This window comes from Chinchilla lanigera, unplaced genomic scaffold (genome assembly GCF_000276665.1).
Source record: "Chinchilla lanigera isolate Chin_1 unplaced genomic scaffold, ChiLan1.0 scaffold00041, whole genome shotgun sequence".
NCBI classification, from domain to species: Eukaryota; Metazoa; Chordata; class Mammalia; order Rodentia; family Chinchillidae; genus Chinchilla; species Chinchilla lanigera.
The window spans coordinates 6,705,155-6,729,811 of NW_004955442.1; the positions used below are offsets into that span (position 1 = coordinate 6,705,155).

At 37.4% G+C, this 24,657-nt stretch overlaps 1 protein-coding gene across 6 annotated transcripts in view; it reads left to right on the plus strand.

Moving 5' to 3' along the window:
* Positions 1 to 24,657, plus strand: part of Gspt1 (G1 to S phase transition 1) — a 35,936-nt gene that overhangs the window by 883 nt on the left and 10,396 nt on the right. For 2 of the 6 annotated variants that reach the window (XM_005391157.2, XM_005391154.2), the window contains exons 2-11: positions 10,665 to 10,706; positions 10,818 to 10,859; positions 11,966 to 12,193; positions 13,290 to 13,323; positions 15,445 to 15,522; positions 17,027 to 17,207; positions 18,457 to 18,611; positions 18,785 to 18,925; positions 21,213 to 21,306; positions 22,652 to 22,732. In XM_005391157.2, coding sequence (XP_005391214.1) covers positions 10,838 to 10,859; positions 11,966 to 12,193; positions 13,290 to 13,323; positions 15,445 to 15,522; positions 17,027 to 17,207; positions 18,457 to 18,611; positions 18,785 to 18,925; positions 21,213 to 21,306; positions 22,652 to 22,732 — 1,014 coding nt within the window. In that variant the 5' untranslated portion in view covers positions 10,665 to 10,706; positions 10,818 to 10,837. Of the gene's footprint in view, positions 1 to 10,664; positions 10,713 to 10,817; positions 10,860 to 11,965; positions 12,194 to 13,289; positions 13,324 to 15,444; positions 15,523 to 17,026; positions 17,208 to 18,456; positions 18,612 to 18,784; positions 18,926 to 21,212; positions 21,307 to 22,651; positions 22,733 to 24,657 lie in introns of all 6 variants that reach the window. The other 4 variants (XM_005391152.2, XM_005391153.2, XM_005391155.2 and 1 more) reach the window with 4 other exon arrangements.

The following is a 24,657-nucleotide window of genomic DNA, read 5'->3' on the forward strand; positions in this document are numbered from 1 at the left end:
GAGCCCCGGGCGGGCCTGCGGGGCTGGCTGCTGTCGGGCGGGGTTCTGGCGGGCAGGGGGCGAGGCCCGTCGTCGCCCCAGCGCCCCTGGAAGTGGGAGCCGTATGGGACCGAAAGGGGCTGCGGCGACGCGGTGCCACGAGGCCCGTAAGGGACGACACATGGAGCTAGGAGTCAGCCGGCATCGGTGGCCGCTGAGAGAGTCGAAGGGTTGGGGAGAAGGAGTGCTCGAGTCGTCCCTTTAGGCCTAGCCAGAGAGCCTCTCCTGTTGAAATTTCTATTAAAAGTGTAATTACGTTTCAAATATCTGTGGCTCCGAACCATCCTGAAGGAATCCCAGGATGCATTGCAGCCTTGTGATCGGCCAGAAACTGTTGGCTATCAATACGAAGATATTTTTTTACCCTTAGGAGCAGTATGCTCATAAAGTTAAAAAAAAGTTAAGATTACTAACAAATATTAACGTGTGGTAGGAAACTACGTTGATTTGGATGCCATTTTTCTTGATAGAATTTTCCCCTTTGTTAATTACACGGTTAGAATGTACCTCGGTGGCCCTGTTAAGGTGTTTGGTAGAAAATTCACTTTGTTTTCAAATGTTACTTATCTAAGTGTGTATTTTGAAACCCTTGAGCATTTCTTCAAACTGTATAGTTGTCACATGCCTTTCTAACCATGGCAAGGAGACATTCTGTGATTTCAAGTGAAGTTCAGTCTCTCAGAATCGTTTAATGTGAGGCTGCATAAGTGGTAGGTCGTATGCTTTCAGGTGCTGATTTTGTAGGAATGTCAAAGGAGTGAACTTAGGTATTCTCCCCGTAAATGGTCCTTATCTAGGGAATGATCGGTATTGTCTTAAAAAGAAAAAGGAAGGAAAGACTTAATATCCTTTATTATGTAGTGAGAGTGCCCTTGGAGTTCAGTTTCTTCAGAAACTTGTTAGGGTTTGTTTCTAGAAGATTGGATGGAGTTTGGAGAAATACTTTTATGAGGAATGTATGTGAACACAATTTGGATTGGGTTGTTTTATTGACTTTGGTATTTCTTTTATTTGTGTGGGTGATTTTCTTTTTGAACAAAAAAGTTCAGCTTTTATTTCTTTGGTCACATCAAACCATTTAGGCAACCTAAACTAGTTTACTTACCAGTTCCTAAAAGTTTTTGTTTTTTGTACCTTGTCTTGTAGATTCCATTCATCCAAGCCTCCCCACCACTCCCATTCTGGAGCCACCATCAGAGTGACTAGACTTGGGACTCTGTTTACAGTTTATCTAGACATTGGCCTAGTCATCTAGCGATATCTGTTTATAGAGCGATGGCCTGGCATGGTCATTGTTGACTAGTTGTTACCTCTGATACAGTAATTTTTTCTGTTACTGATACTTGTTAATTTGTAGTTTTAATGCTTTTGTCCGAGAGGCTACAAGTTGGAGATATATAAAACTGTGTATGGACTGGGTGTGGCGGTGTGTGCTTATAATCCCAGCACTCTGGGAGGCTGAGGCAGGAGGATCACAAGTTTGAGAGCCCAGCCTGGATGACTCAGTGAGACAGTCTTAAAGTAAGAAGAGTTACGAATACAGTTCAATGTGAAGACTTTGAGTTCAATGTCTCAATAATGAAAAGAAAAAAAAATCCTGCTTAGGTTGTCTTATTTGGAAAGGAATAGATTTTATACATTGAAGTGCACAGTTAGGTGGACTGTTGGATTGTGTGTTCCATACCATTTGGGTCCATTGAGTGTCATCAGCAGTGAACTCTACAGTACTTAGAAAAAGCACAGAAAAAATTGGAAATAGCAGCTAGATTGAAACTTACAAAGGAGGAACCAAAAAGTGTGCAACTTTTCTGTAGTAAGGAAATGGACACTGGGGTTATAGCTTCTTTTGTTAGGCCATAGTTGAAATGTGTGTTTAAACTACACACCAGAAAAACTGTTGAAGGAGCATAGAGATCAGAGGTCTAAATAGCATACATTTAGTTAGTTAGTTAGTACCGGGAATCGAACTCTGGACCTCATGCTTGCCAGACAGGCACTGCGCCACTGAGCTAAATCTCCAGCCTCTTAGAATAACTTAAAAATGCGTCTTTCTAGAATGAATTTGTCATTTCTTCTGAAACCAGTTTAATTTGTCTTCTCTGTTTCTGAAATACGGTGCTACCCAGAGCCATCAATAGAGCAAGAAGCTTTTGTATGGTGTCACTCACCTTTACGGGAGGCTGCTGGTTATGCTTGTGTCTGGCCATCCCAAGTCTGAAGTGGGGGTTCTCTTTGAAAACTTAAGAATACAGGTTTTCAAAGAAACATTTAAGTGGAACCCATTTCAATGTATTAAGCATAAGTCATTTAAGTGCAATTCTGTACAGAACCAAATAAATTAGCCAAATGATTGTTACTAAAATAGAAGAAAAATGTTGGAGACAAAGCTTAATGTATACTATAGTAAACATTTTCTGATAGAATACATTTAAGTTTAAATTTGTACTTAGTCCAGTCTTTTTAATTACATTAATAAGAAATGGCTTTAGCAAAAAAAAAAGAAAAAAAGAAATGGCTTTAACAATGTTATGTAATTGGTGTTATTTGTACTTTTGGATATTTATTACCGAAGTCAATTGTAGATGGGTTAGTGTTCCTTGTACTCTTAACACCCCTCTGTGCCTCTCAAAACCCTGCCATTAAAAGGTGTATAGAATAAGATCAGCAGTCTTCACTACTTCTTAGAAGAATTCTAAGATGTAGTAAGTTGTATTGTGGAATTTGAGTCTTAGAAGTGTTTTGTTTTGTAGTGTTTGGTTTTAGCAGATGTTTATTTTTGGCGGGGAGAGGAGACTTTTTCAATGAGAGTATAATGCACATACTGTATGTTCCAAGGTTATGCAACCATTATCACTTTGGATGCTTTTGAATCACTGGATATTCTCACAAGTAATCTCTTTATAATCTCCAGAGTAGAAAGGATCCAAAATATCAAAGTAGTGGTTGCTTTGTCCAGAAGGGCTCTTCTAGTACTTCATTATAGTAAAGAACCTGTTGAGTTCTACATGATAGATAAGGTTCTTGATGTGTTTTTCTTTAAGATTGAAATATCTGCACTAAATAGTTCTAATATACACATAATCCTAAGTGTCACTGGGATACTAAATGGAATTAGAGCAGTAAGCAGATCAGTGACCAGTAGTAGTATTCCTGGATTGTTACAGTGACAAGTATTTTGGTGCCCTTAGTTATTTCTTTCCCTGCCTTGACTTACTGCTTATTAGATTTTAGCTCTTAGTTTTATAGGTATGAATGGCTGGAGTATAAGGATTTAGGAAACAAGTGAAGACACTAACTACAGTTGTGGGTTCAACAGCTATTTAAACTGTTAGAAATTTTGTTTGGCCAGAAAGTCTTTGGACAAGATTGTACTTAGTGTTGTTAGTATATATATATTATTGCTTTATTTCGTTCTTTGTGCTCCTTTTCTGAAATTGTACTTTACAGAAAAAGCAACTACAATTCATCAGGTCAAGTTAAGGAAATATACAGGATGAATTTTAAGCCTTAATTTGCTTGTTTTTGCTTGCTGGGAGGAATATTTTTAAAGTGTTCAAATAGAATTGAATTGTCTGAGGAGAAAGGAATGTTAAAGAACAGATAACCTTTTGAGGTGAGTTAGCAGTATTTAGAATGGAATTTCTGAGGTGAAATTTTTTGCTCAGATACACATATATACACTTAGAAATTAACTAGCATTTATCTACTGAATGTAGGATCTATGGGAGGCACTTGGAATGATGTCAAGATGACTTAAGTTATAGTCCTCCAGGAGTGTAGAAAAGGATCAAATAACTAGGTTACGCTAGTGAAAAACAGTGTTTTAAGAGGACCATAGAGAGGGTGTAGATGACTTTCAAAGTTGAGGAGATAAATTGCTCAGGATTCAAGATTCTCATGTAAATCATTTCAATCTTGTCATCTTGATCATAAAACTAAAGATATATCTTCTATGCTAAGTGTTTTTCTGGAATACACTTTTGTGTGCTAGTTCTCCCTCCTGTTTCTATGGTTCTGGTTTTTGCTTTTGTGTGCAGTACTGGGAATCAAACCCAGAGGCACTTAAGCACTGAGCTACACCCCCAGGCCTTTTTATTTTTTATTTTGAGAGAGCATTTTTCTGAGTTACCTAGGCTGGCCTCAAACTTACGATCCTCCTGCCTCAGTCTCCCATGTAGCTGGGATTATAGGCATCCATCACCACATCTATTTTATGTTTGCTGGGAATTTGCTGAAGTACAGCATGAGTTACCTTTTTACACTACTTACTTATTTATTGTTGCTTTTGTACCACAGTTACTGTGATTCTGTCTAGTGTATCTATTAAGCATGTTTGTTTAGAATTGCATCATTCTATCCTCAATTTGTAAAAATCCTTGAGAACCAAATATTTGGTCATTGTTGAAGGTTTATGTTGTTCTTAGGTCCTCAGACTATTTAGTTGTCAATTGTTGATTAATACTAAAGCTTCCTAAAAGTTTTGTGTTTTTCAGTAGATTTTAACAAAGCATAGCTAGGTTAGTCTTTGTAAATGACTTCGTTCTAAGGGGACATAGTGGTTACTACGTGCCAGATGGAATCATTTTCCCACATAATTCAACTTTTCTTGTGTAGAAAAGAAACAGAGAGGATATCCTCAGTGTCTTTTATTACTCTAACCCTACGAATGGTGATGCTCAATTCCAGAAACATTCCAGATAGGTAATTTTATAAAAAAATTAAACAAAAATATGCATATTGCTAAGCAATATGTATTCACTTCCTTTGAGTGGTTGATTTTTTTTTTAATAGCAGAAAATACTTTCTCTGCTATATTTTGTACTTTATTGGGGTAATATATGTAGTGGTCTTGGTTTATGTATTTTAATGTATTTCAAGTTGCTTAAAGTAGATAGGGTATAATCATAAATAGGACTATATTTTAGGGTGGCTTGAAAAATATAGTGGAATTTCAGGTACTCCACAGAAAGACTCAATGGGTTATGTGGTATTGGTTTAGTCACTGAATAAACAGGTTCTTAGAATGCTAGGGCTGGAAATGGCTCTAGCAGTAATAAAATCTTCTCATTTTTGGATAAAGAAACTGAAGCCCAGAGATGCTGAGTGAGTACCTAAGGTCACTCACGGAGTTAATGACACAGTTGAATCTGGAAACCAGATTTGCCAGCCACTCGTTTAGGGCTCTTTCTGCCATACCACGCTGTTTAGTGGAAAAAAGGGCTTGCCTCGAGCCAATTACTACAAGCACCATGGGTTTTCTGACACAGTGGCCTCGGAGTTTGCCTTTCCAGTGCGATGGTTTTGTTTGTTTTTGAGACGGAATCTTACTATGCAGTTCAGGCTGGCCTTGAACTCACTATGTAGCTCAGACCTCACAGTGATCCTCCTACCTCAGCCTCTGGAGTGCTGAGATGACAGGTCTGAGCCACCATACTGGGCTTAGTGTTTCATTTTTCAAGGTTTTTGCAATTGTTTTAGGGCTTCGAGATGCTTGTTGTAATTTATTGAGCAGTTGGCAGTGTTTAATGTGCCTTAGTCATTTAGTCTCCACAATATTCTCGTGATATTTAGGTACTATTGGCCCATTTTATAGATACAAAAATTACAGCTTGGGAAAGTAAATAATTTAGTTGAGGTCATGTCATAAATAAGTGGAAGAGTAAGGATTAGATCTAGGACTGATTTCAAAGCTGTTTCTAGCAGAAGTGACTCTGCTGGTCTTTTTCCTGTGATTTTAACATTAAACAATCTGAGATACTTTTTCAAAAACGAGACAACCTTGTCTCTGTGTCCCAGAAGTAGAATGACATCATATGTAGGAAATGCTAGTCTAATTTCAAGTAATAGTTGTGATTGCTTTTTTTAGCAGAAGATAGTGATACAAATTACAGTAATACCTTGGTTCAGGAACAGTTTGGTTTGCAAACAAAAGCATTTGGCAAAATTGCGCTTCTGTTCACAAACTGCATCTTTGCAAACTCTGTATTGGGTAACAAACATGACATGGCTGTGTTCTCCACACAAACAAAAAATGGAGCTGTCTTCCCCAAAATCGTAGAACAAATTAAGTTCATAAAATGAAGTATCACTATATTTTAAATAGCTCTGTGCACTATTGCCAGTACCATTATGCTTTTCTCATTCGTTCAGTTTTTGATCTTGGTTTTTGGTGTTTTTTGAGATGGCCTTGCTATGTAGTTCAGGCTGGCCTTGAACTTGCCTCGATCCTCCGGTCTCAGTCTCCCAAGTGCTAGGATTACAGGTGTACACCACCATGCCCAGTTTCATTCAGTGTTTGACATGGGGTCTTGCTATGTTGCCCATGCTCATCTCAAACTCTTGAGCTCTTCCCTCAGCCTCTCGAGTAGTTGAGACTGCAGTTGTGGGCTACCATCCTGAAAAAGCTTTACCTTTTTAGAGGGTTTAGTAATTGAAACAAAACCATTGGCATTTTTATGTGTTCTGCAGATTTTTTTTTTTGGATGTGCTGGGATTCAAACCCAGTGCCCTGCTCATGCTAGGTAAGTACTCTCTACCACTGAACTACATTCCTAGCCCAGACTTCTCTTTGCTTTTATTGTTTTCTACTATTGCCTGTAGGAGAAAAATACTTTTAATTTGAAATTTTTGTTCAGACTCTATGGTCACTTGAATGCTAGAGAGCTTGTAGTTCCATAAGGTATAATTTAACCTCTTCAGTACAGCATTTCTTCTAATCCTTTTTTAAAAGTTGACACATTTAAAATCATCTTTATTGGACCTTCATGGAAATGGCAGTATAGTAGAGGCAAGGTATGGTGAGAAAAGTGAAGCAAAAGGACTACAACAGGGTAGTATGAAACTGCTGAAGGTAATTAAAAATTGATCATGTCTACACTGTTCGAATCTGTAGAGACTACAACAGCAGGGAAAATTTCCATATTTCAGAAATTTATGCATCTCAGTCACTGTAGAAATGTTATCTCTTAGGGAGCAAGAACTAAGATGTTTGTAGATACCTATAATTAAAAGAGGTATTTCTATCCTAGAAGAGATATTATTAGCTCTTGAAGGTGGTAAGATATGTGGGGCATGGGACAGATGGAGAAAATTAGGTAAGGTAAGTGTACTATAATTGAAGAGTTTCTGTGTTATGGATCAAACGCAGGACCTTGAGTGTGCTGGACAGTTGCTCTGCCATTAAACCACATTCCCAGTTAGGGAGAGTTCTTTTTGAGAGGGAGGATGAGTTAAAACAGGGTCTCACTATTTAGTCCAGGCTGGTCTTGCACTCGCAACAATCCTCCTGCCTCAGCCTGGTAGCTGCTGGGATCACAGGCATATTCAACTGTACTGGGCTTTTTTTTGAGACAGGGTCTCACTATATAGCGCAGGCTAGCAGCACTACCACTAGGCATGCAGCACCAGCCTCTGCTGAAAATATCTTCCTTTCTTTCTTTCCTTTCTCTTCCTTCCTTCCTTCCTTCCTTCCTTCCTTCCTTCCTTCCTTCCTTCCTTCCTTCCTTCCTTCCTTCCTTCCTTCCCTTTCTTTCCTTCTTTCTTTCTTTCTTTTTCTTTTTTTTTGTACCAGGAATCAAACTCAGGACCTTGCACTTACAGGCATGCACTTGTGCCACTGAGCTATAGCTCTAGTCCTAAAAATATGCTTAAAAAAAAAAAAAAAATTTATATCCTTATCACCATGTGTAGTGGCGCACGCCTGTAATCCCAGCACTCAAGGCTGAGGCAGGAGGATCATTGCAAATTTGAGACCAGCCTGAGCTACAAAGTGAGCTCAAGGCCAGCCTGAACTGCATAGCGAGACCCTGTTTCAAAAAGACAAAAAAATGTATATCCTTAAAGATTGAGGCAAAAGCCCACATAACATAAAATTAAACATTTTAGTTGGGCACAGTAGCCCATACTTGTAATCCCAGCATTCAGGAGATGAGGCAGGAGGATCATTGCAAGTTCAAGGCCAGCCTGAACTACAGAGCAAGACCCTGTGTCTTTAAAAAAAGAAAAATAAATAAACATTTAAATGTGAATAGTTCAGTGGCATGTAGTACATTTAGTGTACGGTACTACAACCAGTGCCTCTATTTAGATCCTAAACATTTTCATCACCCCAAAGGAAACATGTATTCATTAAGCAGTTATCCCCCACTCACCCTCTTCCCAGCTTCTCGCAGCTACCAGAATCTGCATTCTGACTCTTGTGTTTCTGACTATGGATTTACTTATTTTGAGTATTTATAAAATTGAAGTCATACACTATGTAACCTTTTTTTAGATCACACTTAACCAACAATTTTAAGATTCAGATTACCATCTGTATCCAACTTCAGGTAGTATTGATAACTACTGTCTTCTTGTAAAATCTTTTCACGTTTTGTTTTAGAATTTGTGGTAATAGATCTACTGCCAGAGCTATTTCATTTACCCACGTTTATCTTTTGTTTCATTTTGTTTTATTTCGTGCTGGGTATGGAACCCTGGGCCTCACATGATAGACAAATATTTTCCCAAGTTAGCTACATCCCTGGTATTCATCTTCCTTTTATTTTAAACGAGTAGAATTGTTTCAGTTTGGGGTATAGCAGTTGTATTCACTGGCACACTCTGACAACTTTCCCATTTAGAATTATTCCATTTTTAAAAATACTAGGTAAAGGTATTTGTGAACATGAGATATCACTGGAAAACTTGGAAGCCATAGTTTTATTAGAATTTCTGACTTTTCATGAGCAGATATGAACTATGCAGGACATGAGAAACAAGGTGCTGTTGACTTTGAACCTAGGAGAATGCTAAGCCCAGACTCAGTAGTAGCTAGTAAAATCTGGATCTCCTAGCAGGCATGGTAGCCCCTCTTGTAATCCTAGCACACTGGGAGGCTGAGGCAGGAGGATCACAAATTCAGTCCTAGTCTGGGCAATTTAGTGAGGCCTTGTCACAAAATTAAAAAAAATTAAAAAGGGTCACAAATATAGTTCAGTGCAAAGGCTGTATGTAGGTTCAATCCTCAATTTAAATACATAAATGAGTGAAAAAAATGAATGAGATTCATTTCATGAATGAAAAAGATTATCAGCAGGGGCTGTTTGATAGAGGGAAAGATGGTACTTGTAAAACTGGAAAAAACAAAAAACCAGTAATTCTGTTCAGTTGTGCAGCAAGTTCAAGGATAGTCTGAACTACATAGTGATAAGCATTATGAATTAGACCAGAGTAAAAGGAATGAGCAAGAACTGACTGCATGTGTGAAAACTGGGTACAGTTATATTGAGTTTAAAGAACATTTTGCTAAAGAATCATCAGTTCATTAGGCTTATGGCACAGATTGCCATTAGGTTTATGTGATCCCTGGTCTGAAGGTTTCCTGGAAAGCTTTTTTCTCCTCTGGGGAAACTGGTAACTTATTTTGGAGCCCATTAATTTTATCATGACATTTATATCAAGTACTTAATTGTTTTAATACTTATACTCTTTACCTCTCTAAGCATTACAATCTGAAGACACATTGTAGCTTGTAGGGTATTTTGAAAACTAAAACCATGAAGAGGTTTTCATTATGTTGCATTCAGCTGTGCAGATGGTCTCATGACAGATGACCCTGTTCTAAGAAGTCCCTTACAGGCTTATGCATGGATGGCCTATATTATAAGTCTAAGATTAGTATCAGCACTAAGTGGTCAGTTTGGTTTAGAATGCACAATTACAGTTAGGATATCTAAAGTGGTAGAAGAACCCACCCTACCAGCTATCTCAGTGTTTTTTGTGCTTTAAAATACTTGATACATCATACTTGTGTGTGTGTATGTGTGTCTTTGAGACAGGGTCTCACTAAGCAGCTCAGGCTGGCCTTGAACTCACTTTGTACCCCAGGCTGGCCTTGGTCCTCCTACCTCAGCCTCCTGAGTGCTGGGATTACAGGTGTGCACTACTATGCCCAGCCATCATACTTTTATAGAGATTATCAGCAGGGACTATTTGACAGAGTAAAAAAATGGTACTTGTAAAACTTTGAAAAAAACCACAGGTAATTCTGATACACTTGTGCAGCGAGTTCAGGGATAGTCTGGAGTATATAGTGATGAGACCCTGTCTCAAAAAATACAAAAATAAAGAAGATAGATTATTACGGAATCTGCTTTTTGTTTGTTTTATTTGGTACCGGGAATGGAATTCAGGACCTTGTGCTTGCCAGGCAGGTGCTGTGCCACTGCGCTATATCCCCAGCCCCTGGAATTATGGAATCTTACAAAGTACTAATCATAACTTTCTTGGTCTGCTGAGTTACCAAGACAGAATCTGTAAAAGTAGATATATATTTGTTGAGCAAATCCAGATAATTTCATCTGTGCTGGGCTGTACATAACATTTACAATTTCTGTGAAGGAAAGATGTTAAAGCAGAGAATAAGCATTCTTTTATTGATACATTTCAATTACTGAAAATTGGCTGTAATTGGTACATTTTTAAAAAGTAGGTGAAACAGATTTGTTATTTGAAAACCTGAGTTAGCTTCTATTGGTTTGAGTATTGAGGTTTGTGGTATAATTGAAGTTCTGTTTTTACTGTATATTAAAAATAAAATGATGTATAGGTCTTAACTTTTAATAGAACTCAATTCTTTTAAACAGTACCTGTGGAATCCTCTGAAGAGCAACAGTCATTGTATGAAGGTAAAGGTAATTTTTTATGTGGCTCTGAAAGTCCTCATTGAGAAAACATTATTTATGGTGAAGCTAAATATTATTTTGTAAATATGTATTATATCTCAATCTCTTTTATAGGTTCAAATTCTGCTGTTAGCATGGAACTTTCAGAGCCTGTTGGTAAGAATTTCTGATCATATTACTACAGTAATATGAATCTCTTTCACTCTTCAGATTTAAGGTGCAAATGTAATTGTTCTATTTATCCTAAACCTACACTTACAACACATTGAGTCTGCTGTTAGGATTTGTAAAACAAAAGTAATTGGGCGTTAACACTACCTTGATAAATTTAGTGGTTGGAAAAAAACTGAGGAGTGCTATAGTCAAATATTATGCTTATTCCATTTACTTGAAAAATCCTTTCTTTCTGTAATTTTATTACTCTTAGGGGTTTAATGTTCTTGAGATGCTATTAAAGTTGATGCCAAAGCTTTCTTTTCTTTCTTTTTTTTTTTTTAAATTTAGACTTATTTTTTTTTGTGGTGAAACCCAGGGCCTTGTGCATGTAAGGCAAGAACTGTATCACTGAGCCACATCTCCAGCCCCTAAGTTTTCTTACATAAAAAAGAAAAAGCTGTCCATGATCACACATGCCTGTAATCCAGTACTCAGGAGGCTAAGGCAGGAAGATTGCCATGAGTTTGAGGCCAGCCTAGGTTACAGAGTGAGTTCAGGCCAGCCTGAACTACAGGGTGAGACCCTGTCTCAAAAAAGGAAAAAGAAAATACATCTCCTAGATCTTTTCACACTTTTCTCGTGTCCCAATTTTCCTTTAGTTGTTTGTTTTTGTTTTTGCTTTGGGTACTGGGAATCAAACTCAGGACCTTACAGGTAGACACTTGTGACACTGAGCTATGTCCCCAGCCGTGGTGTCCCAATTTTAAACTTGCTCTTTTTTCCTTCTATCAGGGCACCGTGACATTAGAATCACTGGGCTATTGGGAATGTTAGCTTTCCTGTTTTGCATTTGGTTTATCCTTAAGAAATGAAGCCTTATAATAGAGTGATCTTATACTCTGAGTCAGAGCTCTGTAATAGTAGTGAGGCCAGCTTGAAAGCTATTAGCCATTTAGGTTGTGAAAGAAATTTTCTTGCTTATGTGACACTGGATATTAGGAAATGGAACTTATGTATGTGAAGCTCTGCTGGTTTTAAAGTATGTATTTTACAATTTAGATAGTAAATCTTTTTTCAGAATACTAAGTTAAAATGTCTGTCTTCAGTAGAAAATGGAGAGACAGAAATGTCCCCAGAAGAATCATGGGAGCACAAAGAAGAAATAAGTGAAGCAGAGCTGGGGGGCGGTTCCTTGGGAGATGGAAGGCCACCTGAGGAAAGTACCCAGGAAATGATGGAGGAGGAAGAGGAAATACCAAAACCTAAATCCGTGGCTGCACCGCCTGGTGCTCCGAAAAAAGAACATGTAAATGTAGTATTCATTGGGCATGTAGGTAAGTAGCATGTGTAGCATTTATAAGAATGACCAAAATTATTGGATAGGACGTCTTATTTAGCTATTTGGAGATGTTCTGTGAAACTGAACTGTCTAACATTGTTTTTGGTGCAGGGGTGGGAGGTGTTGGTAGGGTTTGAACCCAGGGCCTCACTCATGCTAAATTACCTTGATTTTTTTTTTTTTTTAACTTTCTAGATTTTGTTTAATTAAGTTGGTAAGATATTATAAGCACTTTGGTGTTGAAAGTTTGGGCAGGTGAACAATTTGCATGGAAGTTGGTAGGAAAAAGGCATCTGTATATGTATGCAATATCTGTAGGTACTAGTCAGGACTTGGTATACTATGATATGTTAACATCTGGGAAATGCACTACTTATTTTTAAGGTGAATTTTAGTTACATTTTAGTGGAATTAACCTTATACTAGTTTAATTTTATGGGACATAAATTCATAATTTGGAGCATTTCTGGGTATTTGTCAACTTGTTGGTTTAGCAAAACATATTAACAAATAAGAGCAGATGTTCTCCACTTATCTGACATATCCCCAGAATAATGACAAGAAAATACAGAATTCTGTGCCATTTTTCATTTATGTCTGCCTTCCCATAATAGGAAACACTAAATTCCTTTTCTTAGAAGAAAAAACTCCTTTGAAGTTTGTAAAAGAACACATCTTGTTTCCTAAAGTGAGAGAGAAAGAGAGAGAGAGAGAGAGAGACTAGTTAGTTCACAGTTCTTTTTTTTTTTTTGGTACCAGGAATTGAACTCAGGCCTTGCACTTGCCAGGCAGACGCTTGTGCCACTCAGCTCTCTCCCCAGCCCAGTTCACAGTTCTGTAGCTGCTGTGCTGGTAGCTGAAGGTTGGGGAACAATCTGTTCAAAAATTCTATTTCTAAGTCCTTACTGCCTTGTAGCAAGTCTTAGCCACGTTTTCCAAGGGAGAGGATAGCTAGGCTTTATTCCCCACATTGCTATTACTGTTCAGTTGCTTTTGCAAGACCTACTTATACATGTTGTAAGTAACTGTAGTTTTTGCATATGTAGTAGTATTTTTTAACCTGTGATTTGCATTATTAATGTTACTTTTAGATGCGGGCAAGTCAACCATTGGAGGACAAATAATGTAAGTCTGTCTTTTCTTAAATAATAGCATTAATTTGACTGACCAATGTCAGGCATTGTAAACATTCTTATAGCTACAGAAGAGATAAAACAGGCCATACCAAGTTAAGAAAAATTAATAAAACCTTTAGAGAAAGCTGATACTAAGTAATTTTTGCAGTGTGATCATTGTTAGTAATTTAATCACCATCAGACCCTAATGGAACATTGCCTAAATTTGTTTCTGAAAGCTGTGTTTTTAGATTTTTTTATAAAAACTAATACAAAACCCTAGATTACAAGAAATCTTAGCCTACTTTGAATATACAGGTGGTCCCTAACTTACAGTGATGGAAAAGCAATATGCATTCTGTAGAAACAGTACTTCAAACTTGATGACTTTTCATATTTTCCTACGCAGTATAATACTCCCTCATGATGTTAGGTAGAAAAGCAGTGGCAAGCTGTAGTTCCCAGTAAGTGATTACTGGGGCGAACAACCAGTATTCCACACAGTATAGTGTATTATATTTTTTATATATTGTGTATTCCATGAAAATCTTTTCAACAAAATGCCCTTCTGTGAGTGTGCATGAATTGTTCAACACTTCATTATAAAAGAGGATTTTTGTTAGGTAATTTTACCCAACTGTAGGCTAGAATAAAATGTTCTAAGCATGTTTAAAGTAGGTTAGGCTAAGCAGTGTTCAGTGAATGTTTTAAATATATTTTTCAGTTTATGATGGGATAGGACCTAACCCCATTGTCAGTCAAGGAGAACCTGTAATTTATTTGGGAATAATGAAAGTCAGTTCTTGAATTTCATGAACAAGGGAAAATTCTTCATTATTATCTACCACTGAGCTATATTCTCAACCCTTTTTTGTTTTGTTTTGTTTTATGTTTTATGTTTTTTGTTTTGTTTAAGTTGCCCAGTTGGCCTTGAACTTGTACTCCTGTCTCAGCCTTCTGAGTAGCTGCTATTATAGGCATGTGCCACTGTACCCAGTTTAGTATTTACTTTAAAAAAAAAAACAAAAAACTTTTATTCTGAAATATTTGAGCACCATTCGTGGTGGCACATGCCTGTAATCCCAGCACTCTAGGAGGCCGTGGCAGGAGGATTACAAATTCCAGGCCAGCCTAGACAATTTATTGAGATACTATTTTAGTAAAGTTTAAAAAGGGCTGAGGACGTAGCATAGTAGTAGAGCATTTGCCTAAGCATGCAGGAGGCCCCGGATTGCCAATGCCACCAAAAACAATTTTTGTTTCTTTTAACTTAGAAAAATGTTGCAAGAATAGTACAAAATTCCAATAGACTCTTCATTCAGCATACACTAATGTGAGCATCTTATATAACCATACTATACGCATCAAAACTGGGAAATTAATGTTGGTATACTCTTAACTACAAAACAGATCTTACTTGAATTTCATCAGTTTTTCCAATTTCTTTTTTATATTCTGGAATTTCACATTGCATTTAGTTGTATCTTCTTAGTCTCCGAGCCATAACATTTTCTCAAGACTTACCTTCATGATTTAAGTAACTTAAGAGTACTACTCATTTATTTCATAGGATGTTCTTTAATTTGGATTTGACTGATATTTTCTTACAATTAGAGCAACATCATGCATTGGGGGCAAGACTACCACAGAAATGTATTCTCAGTGTGTTCTATGAAGGGTACATAAAATCAGTAGTCATGTGTTAAACTGGGTGTGGTGGCACATTCCTGTAATCCTAGCACTCAGGAGGCTGAGGCAGGATGATCACTGTAAGGCCAGCCTGAACTGCATAGTAAGACCTTGTATTTAAAAAAAAAATCATGCTTATTTAGTATGCTTTACTTATTTAGTATGCTTTACATAGTAACAAGTGACTTAACAATGAGTACTTGATTGAGGTATGGTCTCTTGGTATTCTCCCTTATAAAATTAGTACTGGTTTCCCTTTATCTGATAATCTGAGACTGTACAAATACCCTTTTTATTTTTTTTTCACTTAATTTTTCCAGGATTTCAGCATCACCACTGATAATTTACTTAATAGCTTTTTTCTGGAGTTGAAGTTTCCCTCAAAAGCTTTAGAGTTTTCTTCATTAATTTGTAATACTTTTTTTTCTTGAACTGTTGGCAGGTATTTGACTGGAATGGTTGACAAAAGGACACTTGAAAAATATGAAAGAGAAGCTAAAGAAAAAAACAGAGAAACCTGGTAAGATTTCATGACACTGTGAATTACTTTTTAAGGAAATACTGCCCACTTAATGGTTTTGTAAGCCTAATAAAATATATATTCTTAGCTGAGCACAACAGTGCATGTACCTCTAGTCCCAGGTACTCAGGGGACTGAGGTGAGAGGATCATTTGGGCCCAAGAAATTGAGGCCAACCTAGGCAATGTGGTGAGACCCCATCTTTTTTTTTTTGGTCTTTTTGAGACAGGATCTCGCTATGCAGTTCAGGCTGGCCTTGAGCTTACTTTGCAGCCCAGTCTGGTCTCGAACTTACAATGATACAATGATCCTCCTGCTTTGGCCACCCGAGTGCTAGACTGCGTAAATTAAAAAACAAGTAAACATAAATTCTTGAGTTCTAAAATGGTGTCATAATAAAGGCGAAGTTTCCCTTCCCATCATAATACAAGGTAGATCCATTTCAAATCACTTCATAATTTACATAGAGGAAATCTGGATACTGTCCAAACACGTAGTAAGTACGAGATTTGTTAAGTGATAAGGCATCCATTTAAGTAGGTCATTATATGAGCACTAAAAAGTTAGTTTTGTAAAATTTATGATGAACAGGAACAGAGTTCATGTTGCAGTGGCATTTGGAGAGAGAGCGGGAAATAACTGCTTAGGACGTATGATAAATACTGGCAAGCAAAAAAGAACAGAAGGAATTGTTGACTGGTTACTGTCGGCAGGTTGCCTTTTTCCTACTTTGTAATCATACGCATTTACTTCAGTTTTTAGAAATTATAGCTGGGACTGTAGCTTAAATGTTAGATGGTTTGCCTACTATGCCTGAGGCCTGCGGTTTGAACCCCAGCTGTGCAAAAAAAAAAAAAAGATGGGATGGATGAGTTTGATCATTTCAAAAATATCTGTGTTATTCTGTATTAAAGGGAAAATATTCTAATCAGTGTTAGGTTAAAAAAGAGCATACAGAATGAAATTCAGAGATGAAGTAATCTAAATGTCTACTATTATTATAGTTTGGAATTATGTAAAACTAAATTATATAAATATAAATTTATATAATTTTTACATAGACAAATAATGCTAAATTATTTTTAGCAAGTGACCAGTACTCCCACATGATAGATTGGTGTCCTCTGCTTCTACTTTAAAAAAAAAACCTTCATTTTTTACAATCATTACTGTGTTGTATTTTGTGCATGAACTATAAGGGATCTCATTATGATGGAATTCATAGTGGTTTACCATTAGTACTGAAAATTGTCTTTTTCTGTGTGTTGTCACCTTATTTTTATTTACAGTGTTTGCTTATAGAATATATAATAAACTAGATTCAGGTAAGAGTTCTGTTTGAATCACAATCATACACATTTTATTCTTTTAACTTTTATTTTCACCAGTCCTTTTTATATGTGTGGACATAAAGCTAGATGTCATCAATTACATGTTTAATGATAGAAAAATACCTTTCAAGACACTGTTTTTAGCAATATAATTATTTTTAAAATTCTTCTAGGTACTTGTCTTGGGCCTTAGACACGAATCAGGAAGAACGAGACAAGGGTAAAACAGTAGAAGTGGGTCGTGCCTATTTTGAAACAGAAAAGAAGCATTTCACAATTCTGGATGCCCCTGGCCATAAGAGCTTTGTTCCAAATATGATTGGTGGTGCCTCTCAAGCTGACTTGGCTGTGTTGGTAAGATAAATATTTTCAGTCCATGTGTATTAGCAGCCCAATCTATATCATAAATATTTGAATTTACCTTCTAAACGTTAGGGTTTAGGTTGCAGAGAACCGCAATAATGTTTAGTCACAATTTTCATTTTTGTTGCACTAACCTTCCCACAGACTCTTGATGTTGATGGGGATTGAACCCAGGGCCTTGCCATGTGCTAAGGCAAGTGCTCTATAGCTGACACCACCAGGCCAGTCTTACCTGTTTGTTCATTTGTTTGTGGTCTCTGAAGCCCTTTGCATTGAGCTGCATCTGCAGCCTTTGAATTTTTTATTTTTTATTTTTTTTATTTTAAGACAGGATGTGACTAAGTCACTTAAGTTGTGAAGGTGGGGCTCAAACTCCTGTCTCTTCCTCCTGAACTACTCCTTCCTTAGCCTCCCAGAGTGCTAGGATTACAGGTGTGTGCCACCACCCTGGGCTAAGAAATGTTGTAATTTATTTCTGAAACTGTTTTAACTTATCTCTCCATTGCTACTTATTAGTGTATCAGGACTTAGTTTAAATCCACCGGGAATGGATAATACAGCAAGTGTTTAAGGCCTACAGTCATTCCTCACAGGTTTGGATCACATAAAGTGATTATTAAAATTCACTGCAAGAAACCTGTCTGTGATGGCATATGCCTGTAATCTCAGTACTCTGGGAGGCTGAGACAGGAGCATTACAAATTTGAGTACAGCCTGGACAGTTTATAACTTAGTGAGACTTTTTCTCAAAAGAAAAAAAGTTCAGGTGTTAGAAGAAATGCTCAAGTCTTCATTTGTTTTTGGTGCTTGGGGATTGAACCCAGGGCCATAAGCATATTTAAGCACATACTTTATACCTGAGCTACACCCTTCCCCTCTGCCCCGCAACATTCAAATTGTTATTTGTTTGTTTTTCTTTTGAGACAAGGGCTCACTGCGTAGGGCAGGCTGGCCTTGAATTCACTGTGTATCACAGGCTTGTCTCAAACTCGTGGCAAGTTCTCCTGCCTCATCCTCCTGAGTGCTGGGATTAAGGTGTATGCCACTATGCTTGGCTTCAAACTTTCAAACCTTAGCCATCTGGACATTATTTGATTTCTGTCATATATTGTAAGTCATATATTGTAACTCACTTGCCTCTCTTTTCTTGGGAAACTCTCTAATACAAGTAAAAAAATGTTTCACTGTGGAAAAGTATGCCTGAAGGTATAAGAATAAATTACTTGATATTTTGGAAAAGGTAATCTCAGCCAGGAAAGGAGAGTTTGAAACTGGATTTGAAAAAGGAGGACAAACCAGAGAACATGCAATGTTGGCAAAGACAGCAGGTGTAAAACACTTAATTGTGCTTATTAATAAGATGGATGATCCAACAGTAAACTGGAGCAATGAGAGGTAAGCTTAGCTGTCACTGTTTTTTTAAATAATGTTGGTAGGATAAAGGGTGCTGTTATTACTTATTATATGTGCATTTCACTGGAGTCTTCCTAAACCTTAATTTACTTTAGGACACAAGAGTTCATTTGGTTGACATTATAATTGAGTTACTTGTAAACATTCATTCATAGGTATGAAGAATGTAAAGAGAAGCTAGTGCCATTTTTGAAAAAGGTTGGCTTCAATCCCAAAAAGGACATTCATTTTATGCCCTGTTCAGGATTGACTGGAGCAAATCTCAAAGAGCAATCAGATTTCTGTCCTTGGTACATGTAAGTAATCCTTTATTTTCCTTTAAAAGGAGGGGGTAGTCTTAATCAGTAATTTAAGAAAATATTGGCTATAACCTTGGCTTAAAAAATAGCGAGACCTTTGTGCCTATCCCCCCCGCCCCAACCACACACCACACACCACATGGGACTCACACTCATGGCCTCTACACATGCTAGGCAAGCACTTAGCCACTGAGCTAGGCACTCCAGGGCCCTCTGCCCATTTTGAATTGGGTTGATTTTTTATGAGTTAGCACAAACTTAGGGGGTGCTCTACCACTGAGATACACCGGTTCTTTTTAAATTTTGAGACAGGGTCTCACCAGGTTTCCCAGGCGAGCCTCAAATGTGAAATCTTCCTTCTCAGTCTCTTCAAGTGGCTGGGATTACACATGTGCCCCATCATACCTGGCTTTTGAGCCCTTTATGTACTGGATACAAGAACCTTATCAGATACAGGCGTAGTAAGTATTTTCTTCCATTCTGTAGGTTGCTGCTTGTCACTTTTTCCTTTTCCTGTTTTTTCTTTCAGTGCTCGGAACTGAATCTAGGACCTAGCATATGCTAAACACATTCTACACTGAGCTGCACCCCCCACTGTCCTTTTTCACTTTTTGGTGAGGGGGTGAGTCTTGTGTTTGAGCCCAGGGGCTTGTGCCTGCTAGGCAAGTACTCTTCTATTGACCTTCATCATCCTTTGCTTTTTGTTTTGCTGTTGTTTTTGAGTACTGGAGATTGAACTCAGGCGCTCTACCATTGAGCTACATCTGCAGTTCTTTATATATTTTATGTTGAGACAGGGTTTCTCAGTAAGGTGCCCAGGCTGGCCTCAAACTTGTGGTCTTCCTGCCTTAGCCTCCTGAGTGTTTGGGATTGTAGGCATGCACCACCATGCCCGGCTGCAAAAGGTTTTAATTTTGATGAGGTCCGGTTTTACCTATTTCCCCTTTTGTGGATAGTTCTTTTCATATCGTATCTAAAACATTGCCTGATCCAAGGTCAGGATCAGTCCTGTATTTTCTTAATGTGTCATAAATTTTTAGCTTTTCCCTTAATGTATATGTTTCATTTTGAATTTTTTATATAAAGTCTAAGATAAAGTTTGTCTAGGCTCACTTTGCTTTTGTATATATATGTTCAGGCATAATTTATTGAAAGATTATTATTTATGAAATTGAGATTGGCACCCTTATTAAAAATCATGCCAACCAGGCGTGGTAGCACACTCCTGTAATACCGCCACTCAGGAGGCTGAAGTAGGAGGACTGCTGGGAGTTTGAGGCCAGCCTGGCTACAAAGTTGTTTAAAGGCCATCCTGAACTGCATAGAGAGACTCTATCTCAAAAAGACCCCTGCCCCCCCAAATTAAATGACTACAGATGTTATAAGAGATTATTTCTGGATCCACAGTTCTCTTAATGGTTTCGTTGGCTGTCCTAGGCCAGAATCAGTCTTTTTATTTTTCTTTAGTAGTGTATGTTTTCAAACAGATAGTCTTTTTTTTTTTTTGTACCGGGAATCAAACTCATGACCTCAGGCTTGTGAGGCAAGCGCTTAAGACGCTGAGCTATACCCCCTTGGTCTTGATTATAGTAGCTTTGAAGTTTCAAGTCAAAAGGCATGAGTCTTCAATTTTTATTCTATTTTAGATTGTCCTGACTTCCTTCAGTTTCCATGTGAAGGTTAGGATCAGCTTGTAAGTTCTGCAGAACGTGCATCTGGACAATGTTAAGTCACCCAGTCCAAATAAAGAGGAAATTTTTTACGGAATTTTCTATGACTTCAGAGCTGATAAAACTAAATTTCAGAGTCCATAAAAACTAAGAACATAAGAATATAATCAATGTATTACAATGTTTGGGCCATTTGCTAATAAATAGTTTTCTAAATTTAAGATAAATTTATGGGGGGAAATTCTTTGATACCAAGTTATTTTACTATATTTTTAGTTTGTTAAGGAATAAATGTGATGAACTAGGATCCACATGTGGTGTATACCTGTAATCCCAGAATTTGGGAGGCAGAAGGATCACTATAAGGTCATAGCCAGGGCTACATAGTTGAGTTCAAGGCCAGCCTGCACTACAAAGTGACACCCTGTCTCAAAGTGTTAAAACAAGAAAACAAAAAACAAAACAAATGAAAGGCAAGAGAAGGGTAATAAATTGAATACATGAATACAGTATATGGGTTCACTGAAAAATGTTATAACTATTTTGTTTAATTTACAGTCAGTTTTGATATTTATGTTGTTGACTTTCTGTAATGTATATTGTTATGTTCTCAGTGGATTACCATTTATTCCATATCTGGATAACTTGCCAAACTTCAATAGATCAGTTGATGGACCAGTCAGGCTGCCAATTGTGGATAAGTACAAGGTACTTAAAATATTAAGTTTTATTTTATGAGAGGTAAAAGAGATTATTGTGTTTTGTTTGTAATTATGAAATTACTTTATTAACATATAACATACCTTTCTAATGGTTGTATATTACTGTGTAGTATGGATAGACCATAATTTATTTAGCAAGGTTTAGTTTCTTCAGCTGTTTCCCAGTGAGCTAGTGATTATTTCTTACATGATAAACTCATACTAGTGAAACCGTTGGGCTCAAACTATTTTCACATTAAAGTTGATGGATATCATAAATAACCTTGTAATGCGCTGGCCAGACATAGTGACACATGCCTGTAATCCCAGCTACTTGGAAGGCTGAGGCATGAAGATTGTCTGGGCCAGTCTAGATAGTTTAGCAATATGCTGTCTTGAAATAAAAGGGGTGGATGTAGCTTTAGTGCTCCATGGGTTCAATCACAATTCAGGGGAGGAGGGAGGATTATGCTGATTTGTAATACCATGAATAGCCTATGAGTGCTAGTTTCATCATAGATGCATAGGTGCTGGGGATCATGGCCTTGTGCATGTTAGACAAGTGCATGTTAGACTTATCACTGATCTATGCTTCTATAGTCCTTCTTAGATGTCAGCCTTTAAAAAAAAATTAACTTGGTTTTTGAAGTTCTACAGTATCAGTTTTTCTGTTGTTGTTTTTGTTTTGGTGCCAAGAACTGAACTCAGGACCTCGCAATTGGGTAGGCAAGCACTGTGCCACTGAGCTACATCCCCAGCCCCTACAGTGTCAATTTGTATTTTTTTTGCGGGCGGCGGGGCGGGGAGGTACCAGTAATTGAACTCAGGAGGGCCTTGAGCTTGCCAGGCAAGTGCTGTGCCCCTGAGGTGCATCCCCGGCCCTGTATAATGTTTTGACCTCCTGAAATATTTTGGTCTTTCATTAGGTCCATGCTGAAGTTCTGAACAAATGTTTTTTCCCCAGGTTTATATATGGGGGTAATAGGCTCAGAGCTCAGGAGAACATGAATTTGTACAAACAATTCAGATTTTCCAACATAAAATTACCCCCCTTTTTTTTGTATTAGAAATTGAACTCAGAACCTTGCGCTTGCCAGGAAAATTCCTATATTTTACACCATGCTTTCTTTTTAAATTTGAGGCATCCTTAATATTGTACATATGCTTAGAGACAAATTATTACAGAATATTTGTTAACTTCCTTGTGCTTAAGTTTAATCCTAGTATTCTACCACTTTAAGCTAATGATAGTCCTTTATCATAAGCACTGTAAAGTTTCTCTTTGGACCGTGCACCTACTGAAAAACTAATAGAAGTTTGCAACTTGATTTTTGTATTTTAAATTTGAACAGGATATGGGCACTGTGGTCCTGGGAAAGCTGGAATCAGGATCTATTTGTAAAGGCCAGCAGCTTGTGATGATGCCAAACAAGGTAAAAATTAGTAACGCTCTTTCCCATGTAGATCGTTTTATTGATACCAAGTATGAAATCTGAGAAAGAACACATGATGTTTTTGTTACTCAGTAACCAATGGTCAGTATTAACATCATGCTAGAGCTAACTAACAGTGAAGTGTAAAGGAAACCATTATCCCTATTATATAATAGGGAAGTAAGACATTTGGAATTCTTAAGTGGCTTTCTTCAGTTAACAAATGATTAGTAAGAGAGCTAGAGAAGAAAATTCAGTTTTAAACATGGTATAGTAAGCTTTTTGTCTGAGTGTGTGTGTATGCTTAGATACCATAACCAAATGGATATGTGGTTGCATTTTTGTGTGCTTTGACACCATAATATGATATATTCAAGCCTCTTTGTTTTGAGAGCAGAGAATTTGCCTTTATACTAACTGGGTCTTAAATTCTTCTTGCGTTACTATAATTTCTTCATCATTGGAGTTTCATTAAAATGTAGAGAATCGAGGCTGGGAATTTAGCTCAGTGGCACAGCGCCTGTCTGGCAAGCGCGACATCGTGCGTTCAATTCCCGATGCCAGAAAAAAACCTAAATAAATAAATAAAACATACAGAATCACTATAAATTATTCCTTTGTATTGTTTCTGATTGGTCAGTTGCTGGTATTTGCAGGTGACCTGAATAGGTATATACTGCCAGTGGGCTATTAAGTAATAATTGGCACCTTACAAGTTATGCTTTGGGGTTTCAATTTTAAAGCCTACCTTTTCCCCAAAATTAAACTTACGAGTCTGTATAACCAGTATGCAGAAAAAAAAAGCCTAATTTTTTAATGTGATTATCTCTACAACATGAAGCTAGTAACTCGATAAAAATAATGGTAAATTGGAGTTTTTGCTCAGTTTTGTCTGTAGAGCTGTCACAAAGTCATGGAGATGCAAGGTAGAGAGGTGGTTTCAAGAGGCTGGAGAATCAGGAATAGGGAGTGACTGTTTACTAGCTAAAGGGGTTTCCTTTGGGGTGATGAAGATATTTTGTAACTAGATAGTGATAACGGTTATACAACATTGTGAATATACTAGCTGCTACTGAATTAAATACTGTAAAATTGTTTAAAAAGGAAATTGTTAGTTACATGTTTTACCCCAACAGAAAATAAAGATTCTCTGTAGGCAAGTGAAGTTTGTGCCTAGGTATTTCTGCAGATGAGGGGCCTTACTAGTACAGAGGAAGTGGTTGTTACCTGTGATAGCTGTCATTTTATACTAATTACAGGGCAGTATCATAGTACAGTATGGTATAGTACCATGGAGTTGTTAATCAAGCTTTAAAACAGTTCAGATGTTTCAGTGGCACAGAAATGGAATATTTTATGACCTAACTGCCAAACTATTAGACATTTAAAAAATAAGTAAATAGTCATTCTACTGGATGGAAGAAGATAATTACAAATTAAGTATCTGATAAAGGCTTAATATCATAACATAGAAAGAACCCAAAGTAACTCCCAAAACACCAGTCTGAAACAGGCAAAGGGCTAGAGTAGACATGTATCCAAAGAGATAAAAAATGGCTGGTAAGCACATGGAAAGACACTTAGCAGTCAGATAGGTGTTATACACTTACAACCCCAGCATTCTGGGAGGCTGAGGCAGGAGGATTGCAACTTGGAGCTCATCCTGGGCAACTTAGTGACTTAGTAATAGTGTGCCTCAAAATAAAAAACTGAAATAAGGGCTGGAGATACAGTTTGTTGTGAAGATTCTGGGTTCAACTCCCAGTACTGCAAAAAACAAAATAAAAAAAGGGAAGAAAGACACATAAGCAGTTTAGGTAAATGTAAGCTAAAACTGCAGTGATACGAACACCTCACCTGACTTGGATTGCTTCTGTCAAAGTGAGCCAGGCGGGGCAGTGCATCCCTGTAGCACTTAGGAGGCT